General features: G+C 41.6%; 1 protein-coding gene across 6 annotated transcripts in view; it reads left to right on the top strand.

Annotated features, from left to right (window-relative positions):
* Positions 1-14,149, top strand: part of LOC129842484 (ral GTPase-activating protein subunit beta-like) — an 81,897-nt gene that overhangs the window by 59,099 nt on the left and 8,649 nt on the right. For 5 of the 6 annotated variants that reach the window (XM_055911050.1, XM_055911051.1, XM_055911047.1 and 2 more), the window contains exons 24-26: positions 932-1,100; positions 2,665-2,787; positions 3,811-3,947. In XM_055911050.1, the coding sequence (XP_055767025.1) occupies positions 932-1,100; positions 2,665-2,787; positions 3,811-3,947 (429 nt within the window). Of the gene's footprint in view, positions 1-931; positions 1,101-2,664; positions 2,788-3,810; positions 3,948-10,790; positions 10,897-11,720; positions 12,197-12,316; positions 13,064-14,149 lie in introns of those variants that run through there. The other variant, XR_008757604.1, reaches the window with a different exon arrangement.

The following is a 14,149-nucleotide window of genomic DNA, read 5'->3' on the forward strand; positions in this document are numbered from 1 at the left end:
AAAAAAACATTAGGTGCCAGAGTCTGGTCTATTGGTAGATCTGCAGACTCCCTCTCATTTCAAAGATATGAATAAAACCAGCGAAATACAACTGAAATTTTTACCAAAAACTTTTAGTCTAAAACTATTTACAGAAAATGAAATATTCTCTGTTAATTGACTGTCTGTCCCTGTGTCTCATGCATAGAGTTAGTTAGAGGACTGATCTTTGTACCTGTCCCATTATGGCTTCTGTGAGAGCAAGGTCACGCCATTGAGTCTTATCTCCATTTTAAAGTAGTACATTTTCTTATTCTTTTTTGTTTGTTTATTTATATTTTGTTTATTTATATTTTAGTGTTTCGGTGAGAGAGCTCTTCTTTGTCTACACCCATTCAGCATTGTTCACACCCTCTTAAACTTTAGCCCCACCCATCTCGTTTCGTTCTCAGAGCGCACACTTGACGGATTACCAACACAGACTGAGCTCAACGAGAATCCTCTCTCGGCATGTCCAGCCCACTCATTATCTCAGCCAATCATGGCTAGTGGGAAGTTTACTGGCTTTTTCTGTGGTTTACCAACAAGGCTCGTAATTTAACAATTTCATTTGTATTTACAGATGGCTTACAAGTTTGTTATTAAGGGACATGAAAGTTTACATGTTCAAGAAGGCATTTCTGCCCAAAAAAAACACATTTTTCTAAATAAATACAAAAACATTAAAATGGCTCTTCTGTGAAGTCATGACTTGCGACATACTTCTAGTTTCCTGAAACGGGTCACATTTACAAACAATGGCACCCAATTTGTATAAGACAATGCTCTGATCATTGGCTGATCACTCCCAACCCATAGGAATCCCCACCCTGTTGACGCTCTCAATGGCCATGTCCATGCAAAAACGGGTTATATCGATGATGAGGCCTCTAACTCTATGGTCCTATGCCAGATCCTGAGAAATGTGGAGTCGAGCGCCAACGTGCAGCATCACTTCCTGGAGTTCCTGATGTCGCTGGGCTGGCCCGTGGAGGTGGGGCAGCACCCGGGCTGGACGGGCAGCGTCTACACGAGCTGGTCCATCAACAACAACAACAATAACGGAGACAGCATCCCACCAGGTGAGGGAGGGAGCATTATAATGCCAACCTGAGAATATACATACAGTACCAGTCAAAAGTTAGGGTTTTTCTTTATTTTAACTTTTTTCTACATTCATTTTTTTTAATAGTGAGACGTCAAAACTATGAAATAACACATATGGAATCATGTAGTAAGTGAAAAAGTTTTAAACGAATCCAAATCAAACTCGTCAATGTGCATCATGCTAGCTCTTCCTCAAATGGCAAGGGACTGAAGCTCATTGGCTGGAACTCGAATTGATAGGGGCTGACCTACGTGGGCCAAGCTTCCATTACTCAAAATGGTGCTGCACAGCTTCCAGTAAACAGTCGCTTGCAAACTAGGGATTTTGTTTCTAATTGAAGTAAGACAGTAATGCCGACCCTATTTGACACATTTCTTGCCCTAGAGCGTAAATGCATTTTTAGGTTCCACCTCCAGGCTCCTCATACAGTACCAGTCAATAGTCTGGACACACCTACTCATTCCAGGGTTTTTCTTTATTTGTACTTTTTTCCACATTGTATAATAATAGTGAAGACAACAAAACTATGAAATAACACATATAGAATCATGTAGTAACCAAAAGTGTAAAACAAATCAAACTATATTTTATATTTGAATTCTTCAAAGTAGCCACCTTTTGCCTTGACAGCTTTGCACACTCTTGACATTCTCTCAACCAACTTCATGAGGTAGTCACCTGGAATGCATTTCAATTAACAGGTGTGCTTTCTTAAAAGTGAATTTGTTTGAGGCTTTAAAATTGTTCTTACCCTATGATTTTGAACATTCAAAGCTTCTGGAAAATGTCCATCACAGGCATTGCTGTCACCTTAGCTTGCTAAATAACTTCTGAGTGATGGGAAGCATAAGCACCACCACCAATCTGCCTACAACACTGTGCACACACACCCATCCTAACTATGACAACTAATGTAGCATTGTCAGCAAATGACTGAGGTCTCAACACACACATCCGATTTGGTCACTTGTAACTTGCTGTTTGGACATTCAGTAGTCCAAAACGGATTTGAGAAACAAAACTGATTTGAACATTAAGGCCTGCAGTGTGAACAAGGCTTAACAGTCAGAGACTCCATATGTAGCCTAGCAGATAATGTGGGATATTTCTAATCAATGCAAAATGGAATCAAAATTACAAAATTATTTGAACGAGAATGCGTAGACTTCAATGAGCAACCAATAGGTAGTGTTTAAAGTTAATGGTGTTGTTGTAGAAAAGGACGAGAAGCGCAGCTAAATGGCTTCAATTAGCCTTGCTAGCTAGTTCACTAGCGTAGCTGGCTTCTTGATGCAGTCAAGACAGGCACAACCAGATGTTATGATAGATATGGCCACAACAAGTTTGTCTAACTAGCACAAGTATGGCGCCCTCAAGTAGAGCAGCACTCTCTCCCGAGTCGCGCAGCAAACAATATTTATTTTTCGCACGTGTGTATTTCGCCTGTCGGGATAAAAATGTAATGATATTATTTGAATAGTGAAAATATTTAAAATGCCCAAACCTAGTAGTAAGGAAGTTCCTTTCTGTCCCCACAGATGATACTATCACCCTGGGAGACACGGGCGGGGGCGTGTTCAATGGAGAGAAGCGGGTGCTGTACTACGCCGACGCCCTGACCGAGATCGCCTTTGTCGTTCCCTCGCTCACAGACTCTTCCGGTGGGCCTCATCCCTTTCTCCCATCTTCCTCTATTACTTTCTCTCCACTCCTCATCTAGATTTTGTTGTTTGGGGGGAGAGATCAGCTATGAAACTAGCAGACAGATTAGTCTATAAAATAACATTACTTGCATCATTTCTTATCCCCTTTTTCTTTTTCTTTTTTACACCTACCACCCCATCCCCTGGTTGGAGGACCTGGTGGAAAACATTCAAATTCAATATATATACCCATGTAGCCCTCTATTTCTACTGGACTCCCAAGTGCATCGTCAAATCAACCAATCCCTCTAATCTTAATTCCATCACTCAGATGTCCACAGACTAACCCATCTTTCCCAGTATTGCCATTTCACTATTTCCTTTTGCAATACAACCTTCTATTTTACTGTCGTGTCTTACGAGGGTCTTGAACCTCTCCATTTGTACTATTTCTATTGAGTTTGCCCTGAAAATAAATACTTTACCTAAGAATATAATCATATTTCACATTGATTGATTGTGGTTTTTCAGATCTCCTAACAGTACTGTTTGTAGGTCCATCTGAACCTAGACATTATGACTCAACAACCACTCTGGACCTGACTCCAAAATAGAGCTACCAAAGGACAGTACCAAAAGAGATCTATTGATTCTGTTTCTTCATTGCAGAGTCTGCACAGGGCTGACTGTTTAATCCCCCATATATTGAGTGTTTTTTTTACATAAGTTTAAATTAATTTGATTTCCTCAACAAATTTTCTTTCAGAGCTTTGTAATTGCATTAAAGTCATTGAGCAGAGGTGTATTCATTAGGCACTAAACAGAAGAAAATGGACTCATCTTTTTTTCTGTTGTAAAACACTTAGTCACATTATGCCGTGACTGATGAAGTTGCGTGGGTTCATCTGTGTGTGTCTCAAATGTCACCCTATTCCCTATATAGTGCACTACTTTTGACCAAAACCCTGGTTAAAAGTAGTGCACTATCTAGGGAATAGGGTGCAGACTGTGTTCTCACTTGTCTTTGTGTTGTTCCTATAGCTGAGTCGTCGGAGAACAGTTTCCCCACAGTGGATTCTGACTCTCAGATGGAACTGCTACCCAACCTGCTGAAACAGTCCAACCTCACACTGGAGCTCTTCCCCAACCACTCTGACAACGTGGCCCCCGCACAGAGGGTAAGAAGCACTACAAACCATTATAAAGGTCACTTAATTTTTTTTTTAACATTATTATCATTATCTCCAACCATACCAGTGTCTACATGAAGTGTGTTCGGAAAGTATTCAGACCCCTTCACTTTTTACACATTTTGTTACGTTAGCCTTATTCTTAAATGGAATTAATGCATTTTTCCCCCCTCATCAATCTACACACAACACCACATAATTAAAAAGCAAAAACAGTTGTTTTTACTTATTTACATAAGTATTCAGGCCCTTTGCTATGAGACTCGAAATTAGGGTGAATCTTGTTTCCATTGATCATCCTTGATGTTTCTACAACTTGATTGGCGTCCACCTGTGGTAAATTCAATTGGTTGGACATGATTTGGAAAGGCAAACACCTGTCTATATAAGTCCCACAGTTGATTATGCATGTCAGAGCAAAAACCAAGCCATGAGTTCAAAGGAATTGTCCATAGAGCTCCGAGACAGGATTGTGTTGAGGCACAGATCTGGGGAAGGGTACCAAACATTTTCTACAGCATTAAGGTCCCCAAGAACACAGTGGCCTCCATTCTTAAATGGAAGAAGTTTAAAACCACTAAGACTCTTCCTAGAGAAGGGCCTTGGTCAGGGTGGTGACCAAGAACCCTATGGTCACTCTGAAAGAGCTCCAGAGTTCCTTTGTGGAGATGGGAGAATCTTTCAGAAGGACAACAATCTCTGCAGCACTCCACCAATCAGGTTTTTGTGGTAGAGTGGCCAGGCGGAAGCCACTCCTCATTCAAAGGCACATGACAGCCCTCTTGGAGTTTGCCAAAAGGCACCTAAAGGACTCAGACCATGAGAAATAAGATTATCTGGTTTGATGAAACCAAGATTGAACTCTTTGGCCTGAATGCCAAGCGTCATGTCTGGAGGAAACCTGGCACAATCTCTACAGTGAAGCATGGTGGTGGCAGCGTCATGCTGTGGGGATGGTTTTCAGCGACAAGGACTGGGAGACTAGTCAGGAGGGAGGGAGAGGTGAAAAGAGCAATGTACAGAGAGATCCTTGATGAAAACCTACTCCAGAATGCTCAGGACCTCAGACTGGGGCGAAGGTTCACCTTCCAACAGGACAACGACCCTAAGCACACAGCCAAGACAACGCAGGAGTGGCTTCAGAACAAGTCTCTGAATGTCCTTGAGTGGCCCAGCCAGAGCCCGGACTTGAACCCGATCAAACATCTCTGGAGAGACCTGCAAATAGCTGTGCAGCGACGCTCCCCATCCAACCTGACAGAGCTTGAGAGAATCTGCAGAGAAGAATGGGGAAAAACTCGCCAAATACAGGTGTGCCAGCTTGTAGCGTCATACCCAAGAAGACCCGAGGCTGTAATCGCTGCCAAAGGTGCTTTAACAAAGTACTGAGTAAAGGGTCTGAATACTTATGTAAATGTATTATTTCCAATTTTCTATGTATTTGCATACAATTCTAAAAAACTGTTTTTGCTTTGGCATTATGGGGTATTGTGTGTAGATTGTTTTCCCCCCTTATCAATGTAATACATTATAGAATAAGGCTGTAACTTAACAAAATGTGGAAAAAGTGAAAGTGTCTGAATACTTTCCGAATGCACTGTATGTGAAAATATATGTAGGTTAAAAAGTGATGAGGTGCCCGTTAAGTATACAAGTATTATTTTCCTCAGTCAGACCCACCTGGTCAATGGCCAAAGCCCACCTGAACCCTGCCCCAGTGTTATTTGATTCTGGTCCTGGAGGGCCAAAATAACCCTAACCGTTTCATTCTCACCTTCTGAATAGGGAATCTGTGCCTTTTCCGACTGACAGCTTTTTAGATGGGGTTAATGAATGGTGATCGCCAGGGCTCGAATCTTTAAAGTTAACAAGGGATAGGAGCTACAGTAGCAGGGTCCGGTTGGCATGGCGCCGACAGAGGGCTGCCGCGCTTCTAGTCCTTAGGAAGCTTTGCAGTATTTGTTTTTTTATGTTTTATTTCTTACATTATTAGCCCAGAAAATGTTGCGTTATTACATACAGCCGGGAAGAACTATTAGATATCAGAGCAATGTCAACTTACCAGCACTACGACCAGGAATACGACTTTCTCGAAGTCGCTGATTCCAGAGGCTGACCCAAAACAACGCTGCCAGAGAAGAGATAGGCGGAGTGGTCTTCTGGTGCACACACCACCCACCTCTTCCGAGTATTTTACTCGCTAATGTCCAGTCTCTAGATAACAAGGTAGACAAAATTAGGTCAAGGGTGACTTTCCAGTGAGACATCAGGGATTGTAACATGCTCTGTTTTATGGAAGCATGGCTCTCTCGGGATATGCTGTCGGAGTCGATACAGCCACTTGAAATCTTTGTACGTCGCACCGACAGGAAAAAACATCTCTCCAGGAAGAAGGGCGGTGGTGTATGTTTCATGATTAACGTCTCATAGTGTAATTGTAACAACATAAAAGGAACTCAAGTCCTTTTGTTCACCTGACCTAGAATCCTCAATCAAATGCCGACCGTATTATCTCCCAAGAGAATTCTCCTCGGTTATTGTCACAGCCGTGTATATCCCCCCTCAACCAATACCACGACGGACCTCATGGAACTTCACTGGACTTTACGCAAACTGGAAACCATATATCCTGAGGCTGCATTTATTGTAGCTGGGGATTTTAACAAAGAAAATTTGAGAACAAGGCTTTCTAAATTCTATCAGCATATTGACTGTAGTACTCTTGCTGGCAAAACTCTGGATCACTGCTACTCGAACTTCCACGATGCATACAAGGCCCTCCCCCGCCCTCCTTTTGGCAAATCTTACCCCAACTCCATTTTTCTTCTCCCCTCCTATAGGCAGAAACTCAAACAGGATGTACCCGTGTAAAGAACTATTCACCGCTGGTCTGACCAATCGGAATCCACGCTTCAAGATTGTTTTGATCACCCGGACTGGGACATGTTCTGGGTAGACTCGGAGAATAATATCGAAATGTACCGCTGATTCGGTGACTGAGTTTATAAGGAAGTGCATAGGAGATGTACCCACTGTGACTATTAAAACCTACCCTAACCAGAAACCGTGGATAGATGGCGGCATTCGCACAAAAGTAAAAGCGCGAACCACTGCATTTAACCATGGAAAGGTAACTGGGATTATGGCCGAATACAAGCAGTGTAGTTATTCCCTCCGCAAGGCAATCAAACAAGCGAAATGCCAGTACAGGGACAAGGTGGAGTCGCAATTCAACAGCTCAGACACGAGATGTATTTGGCAGGGTCTACAGACAATCACGGACAACAAAAAGAGAACCAGTCACGTCACGAACAAGGACGTCTTGCTTCCAGACAAACTAAACACCACCTTATTTGCCCGCTTTGAGGATAATACAGTGCCACCTACGCGGCCCGCTACCAAGGACGGTGGGCTCTCCTTCTCCGTGGCCAATGTAAGAGATTTAAACGTGTTAACCCTCGCAAGGCTGTCGGCCCAGACGGCATCCCTAGCCGCGTCCTCAGAGCAAGCGCAGACCAGCTGGCTGGTGTGTTTACGGACATATTCAATCTCTCCCTATCCCAGTCTGCTGTCCCCACATGCTTCAAGATGGCCACCATTGTTCTTGTCCTCAAGAAGGCAAAGGTAATTTAACTAAATTACTATCGCCCCATAGCCCTCACTTCTGTCATCATGAAGTGCTTTGAGAGGCTAGTCAAGGATCATATCACCTCCACCTTACCTATCACCCTAGACCCACTTCAATTTGCTTACAACCCCAATAGGTTCACAGACGATTCAATCGCCATAACACTGCACACTTCCCTATCCCATCTGGACAAGAGGAATGCCTATGCAAGTGTGCTGTTGACTATAGCTCAGCACCATAGTACCCTTCAAACTCATCATTAAGCTAGAGGTCCTGGGTCTCAACCCCGCCCTGTGCAATTGGGTCCTGGACTTCCTGGCAGGCCGCCCCCAGGTGGTGAAGGTAGGAAACACCATCTCCACTTCGCTGATCCTCAACACTAGAGCCCCACAAGGGTACATGCTCATCCCCCTCCTGTACTCCCTGTTCACCCATGATTGCGTGGCCATGCATGCCTCCAACTCAATCATCAAGTTTGCAGTCGACACAACAGTCGTAGGCTTGATTACCAACAATGACGAGACACCTCCTCCCTGTAGGCTGAGGGCACTCGGAGTGTGGTATCAGCAAAACAACCTCACTTAACGTCAACAAAACAAAGGAGATGATCGTGGACTTAAGGAAACATCCCCCCTATCCACATCAACGAACAGCAGTGGAGAAGGTGGAAAGTTCCTCGGCATACATATCACGGACAAACTGAAATGGTGTGGTGAAGGCAAAACAGCGCCTCTTCAACCTCAGGAGGCTGAAGAAATTTGTCTTGTCACCTGAAACCCTCACAAACTATTACAGATGCACAATTGAGAGCATCTTGTCGGGCTGCATCACCGCCTGGTAAGGCAACTGCACCGCCCACAACTGCAAGGCTCTTCAGAGAGTGGTGCGGTCTGCACAACACATCACCGGGGGCAAACTACCTGCCCTCCAGGACACCTACAGCAACCAATGTCACAGGAAGGCCAAAAAGATCATCAAGGACAACAACCACCCGAGCCACTGCCTGTTCACCCCACTACCATCCAGAAGGCGAGGTCAGTACAAGTGTATCAAAGATGGGAACGGAACCCCTCGCCAACAGCCAATAAAATTGCAGGGCGCCAAATACAAATCAACAGATCTCATAAATCAGATTTCTCAAACATACAACTATTAGGCACCATTTTAAAGATAAAATTCTCGTTAATCCAGCCACAGTGTCTGATTTCAAAAATGCTTTACAGCGAAAGCTCCACAAACGATTATGTTAGGTCACCACCAAGTCACAGAAAAACTCAGCCATTTTTCCCGCCAAAGAGAGGAGCCTCAAAAAGCATAAAGAGATAAAATGAATCACTAACCTTTGACGATCTTCATCAGGTGACATATTTATGTCACCTGATATATCCAAATATTTATTTATATTTATATCCAAAAATCTTATTTTACATTGGCGTGTTAGATTCAGTAGTTCCAAAACATGCAGTGATATTGCAGAGAGCCACATGAATTCACAGAAATACTCATAATAAATGTTGATGAAAATACAGCTATTATACATGAAACTTTAGATACACTTCTCCTTTATGGCAACCGCTGTGTCAGATTTAAAAAATAAAAAAGACTTTGCGGAAAAAGCATAATCTGAGAACGGCACTCAGAGCCCAAACCAGCCAGATAAATATCCGCCATGTTGGGTAGTCAACATTATTCATAAATAGCATTAGAAATATTCACTTACCTTTGATGATCTTCATCCGAATGCACTCCCGGGAATCGCAGTTCCACAATAAATCCTTGTTTTGGTCGATAATGTCCATCATGTATGTCCATTTATGTCCAATAGCTTCTTTTGTTAGGGCGTTTGGTAAACAATCCAAAAGCACGATCTGGTCCATTCGGACGAAACGTTCAAAAAGTTATATTACAGGTCAAATTAAGTATAGAATCAATCTTTGGGATGTTTTTATCATAAAAGTTCAATAATGTTCCAACCGGAGATTTCCATTGCCTGTAGAAATGCACTGGAACGAGAGCAACCTCTCAAGTGAAAGTGCGTGGCTTAGAACGAGGCTGTAGGCAGACCCCTTACTCAAACATCTCCCATCCGGCCCCCCTTCACATGAGAAGCCTGAAACTACGTTCTAAAGAGGGTTGACATCTAGTGGAAGTCTTAGGAAGTGAAAAATAACCCATATCCCACTGTGTATTCGATAGGGGTGAGTTCAAAAACTACAAACCTCAGATTTCCCACTTCCTGTTTGGATTTTTTCTCAGGTTTTTGCCTGCCATATGAGTTATGTTATACTCACAGACATCATTCAAACAATTTTAGAAACTTCAGAGTGTTTTCTATCCAATAGTAATAATAAAATGCATATATTAGCATCTGGGACTGAGTAGGAGGCAGTTCACTCTGGGCACTCTATTCATCCAAAAGTGAAAATGCTGCCCCCCATCCCAAACAAGTTAAACAGCCATCACTAACACAGAGAGGCTGCTGCCTACATAGACTTGAAATCATTGGCCACTTTAATAAATGGATCCCTAGTCACTTTAATAATGCTTACATATCCTGCATGACTCATCTCATATGTATTTACTGTATTTTATACCATCTATTGCATCTTGCCTATGCCGCTTAGTCATTGTTCATCCATATATTCATATGTATATGTGACCCGATTCAGGGAACTTAGGCGTGTGTTGCTAGTCACGATTTCAATGGAGAGCTTTTTGAATGTACATTTTTTTTTTTTTTTAAGAAATGCCTTCTCGAACATGTGAACTTTCATGTGCCTTAATATCAAACGTGTATGTCTTCTGTAAATACGAATAGAATTGTTAAATTACAAGCCTAGTTGGTTTAGCCACAGAGAAAGCCTGCAACCTTCCCGCTAGCCTTGATTGGCTGAGATAATGAGTGGACTGGACATGCAGAGAGATGAGTTTGGATTGGTCTGCGGTGTTGCATCTTGTGTCGATAAAATGAGCTGCTCGTAATGATTAGATACTCCTTTCTACTGCAGTTTTTTTTTTAGATACGTCCACGTTAGCCGTGGAGAACTGCAAATATTTTGCTACTGCTCTCAATAACATTTTTGCCCTGAATTTATCAGGCGCTGATAAATTCAGTGGGAAAGAGTTGTGATGGACTACTTTCTGGACAATGATCGTGCCGTGCAATGCTGGCTCTCTCTGAAAATAACATGTTTTGAAATCAGCGGAACACAACGGGCCAAACAAGCTGTTCAAACTAAACGGGAACAACACCGGGTGTCTTTTCAAAGGGGTTGCAGTCTGCGGTGAACCTTTCATCCATGTATACAGGTAAGAATTTAGTTATAGATTCAGATATTATACATTTGTAATTTTGTCAGAAAGTTGTTTTCATTGCAAGCTAAAGCTTGCTGTTACCTAGCCAGCTGGAGTTCGTTTGCTGGCTTGTTAACTAACATTGAACCTAACGTTATTTGGTTAACTTTAGCTTGCTATGACAATCCGTTTGTATTGCTAGTAACATTACTCTATGGATCGGTATTATAGTTATTCTTTTTGCTTGCTAACGCCATCGCTCATCCATATATTTATATGTACATATTCTTATTCATCCCTTTACATTTGTGTGTATTTGTTTGTATAAGGTAGTTGTTGTGTATTTGTTAGATTACTTGTTAGATTTTACTGCATAGTCGGAGCTAGAAGCACAAGCATTTCGCTACACTCGCATTAACATCTGCATGTGACCAACAAAATTTGATTTGATTTTGAAGACACCAGCTTGCTGTTAGCTAGCTAATGTTAGCTGAGGTTAGGCGGCTGGATTGCTATCTAACATTAGCTTATGTGTATGAGGTGTGTGTAACGTTAGTGATTTCTCAGAATGCCATTTCGCATTGCTTGTTATAGCCTAATGTTAGCTAGCTAACTATCTAAAATTGAACCTATTGGTTAACTTTAGCTAGCTATGACAATCGGTTTGTATTGCCAGTTAAAGCTTGCTTTTAGCTAGCCAGCTGACATTAGATGGCAGGCTAGCTACAGTAGCTAACATTACCTGTATGAACTGTGTGTAGTGATGTTATCTCAGAATGCCATTTCGCATCTATTGTATAATTATGCTAAAATATTTGTATGTGGAATCTGTCTTTCAGCATCAATCAGTAGAACCGCCAGTCAGTCATCAAAAAGAGAGCTGGCCCAGGCAAGCAAAGGCAGCAGCGCAGTCATCAACTACATGCACCATTTCTTCACCAACTACAGAGTTGCGAAAACACGTGTGTACCTGAATTGTGATAACTGCAGTCGCCAAAACAAGAACATGTTTGTGCTCTGGTATTGTGCCTGTTGGACCATGCACAAGCTCCACCGCAATCTGGACTTCCTGATCACAGGCCGCACCAAGTGTGCCCCTGACTGGTGCTTCGGCCTCATCAAGCAGTGATTCAGAAAGACCAGAGTGAACACTGTCTGAGATTGCTGGTGTTGTGAAGGACATTGTGACGGGTCAACATCCCACAGCTGGTTGGACTGGAGGATGGTACAGTGCTGGTGGAAAGCTATGGCTGGCAACCACACCTGACTCTGTACTTCAGGCCGCTAACACAGATCAAGCAGACCAGCACTTCAGGTGAAAATATTTTCATTGCATTGTATAAAGTTATTCTTCTTATATAAACTTGGGAGGTGAATTGATGTTGTGCAATGTTGTAATGTCTTTGATTTGTTGTTATTATTCCCTGTTTTACAGCTTCGATGCTCTGGAGCCTGGTGGTGTTGTCGCCAAGGAGCGTTCGGACTCAGTTGGGACCAGGTTTTAGCTGCTGCGCACCTCTGACATCCCGTAGATGGTCTGCCTATACAAGCACCACCTGGACTGGACACAGCTAGACAAACTTATCTTTTTGAGAAGATCAGAGTGTTTTGCGACGGACCAGTCATCAGCACTATCTGCAGTGCCTCTATTCAAATGACTCTCTCCTATCACACACGGCATACGTTGCTGCTACAATGTTTGGGGTTTATCCTGCTTCTCAGACACTTTACCCACGATTGTATGCATATAACTACCTCGTCTATCACTGATATCATTATTGATATTGTTCTTGTACATTCTGCATATTTGATTTATATTGACACTATCTATTTCTGATATTGCTACTATGCAAGTAACCATTTGGCTGTACTATTTACAGCTTCTGTAGAGACAATCCACTTAGCAAGACTTAGCAAAATATTGATATATATAAAATTAATATTTATGTGTGGTCGTAACATGATTTTGTGACATACCACAACAATATCATGTGACCGTATCAAGTGTCCAGCACACAAATATATGGAGCATGCATCTGTTTATGTACTGTAGATGTGCAAAATAAATAAACATATGTATGGATACTGTGATAAGTGCATGTGTAACAGTATATGTGAATGTTCTGGTGTGAAGGCATTTGGGCAGTGGTGTAAAGTACTTAAATAAAAATACTTCAAAGTACTACTTAAGTAGTTTTTGTGGTATCTGTACATTACTTTATTTATATTTTTGGCAACTTTTACTTTACTACATTTGTAAAGATTTTTTAAACGTTTTACTCCATACATTTTCCTTGACACCCAAAACTACTTGTTACATTTTGACAGGAAAATGGTCCAATTCACACACTTATCAAGAGAAAATTCCTGGTCGGGACTACTGCCTCTGATCTGGCAGCCTCATTAAACGCAAATGCTTTGTTTGTGTTTGTGTTGGAGTGTGCTCCTGGCTATCCATCAAAAAAATTAAAATAATTGTGCCATCTGGTTTGCTTAATATAAGGAACTTGAAATGGTTTATATTTTTACTTTTGATACTTAAGTACATTGTGCTCCTGGCTATCCGTCAATAAAAAAAATATATAATAAAAATACAATTGTGCTGTCTGGTTTAATATAAGGAATTTTAAATGATTCATACTTTTACTCAAGTATGACAATTTAGTACTTTTTCCACCACTGGATGTGGCTGTGGGTTATAGCATTTTTTTCACATGACCCATCAATTTAGAGTGTATCTGGGTAAGCGTCATCAAATATTTATACAATAATTTTCTGTTGACTTGGAATTTTTCCTTATTGTAGGCTACTACCACTTTCAGTCTTCATTTTTACTATACTACTCACTGTTTAGCACATGACCTCATGTGAATCCTTAAAGAGATGGGTGGGGCTTGCTTAAGAGGGTGTGAACAATGGGTGTAGACAAAGGAGAGCTCTCTAGTAGGTACCAAAACATTCAAAGGTCCTTTTCTCAAAAGTGACTTTACAAGTGTATCACCTTTCAAAGTATAATTACTTTCCCATTGTTCCTCAAAAATGCTGTGTATGATATACCATTTTGTAGCTCTGAGTCTCTACTTTTTTATCCAATGTATAAAAAAAAATGCTGCACTGTTGTAACTAGATGCACAAGCATTTCGCTACACTCGCAATAACATCTGCTAACCATGTGTATGTGACCAATAAAATGTGATTTTATTTGCTTGTTTCTAGCCTAAAGCATCGCTGATTAAAGTGTAGTTATAGATCGGTTATTATAAGCTGT

Source organism: Salvelinus fontinalis, unplaced genomic scaffold, assembly GCF_029448725.1.
Source record: "Salvelinus fontinalis isolate EN_2023a unplaced genomic scaffold, ASM2944872v1 scaffold_0043, whole genome shotgun sequence".
In the NCBI taxonomy this organism is placed as follows: domain Eukaryota; kingdom Metazoa; phylum Chordata; class Actinopteri; order Salmoniformes; family Salmonidae; genus Salvelinus; species Salvelinus fontinalis.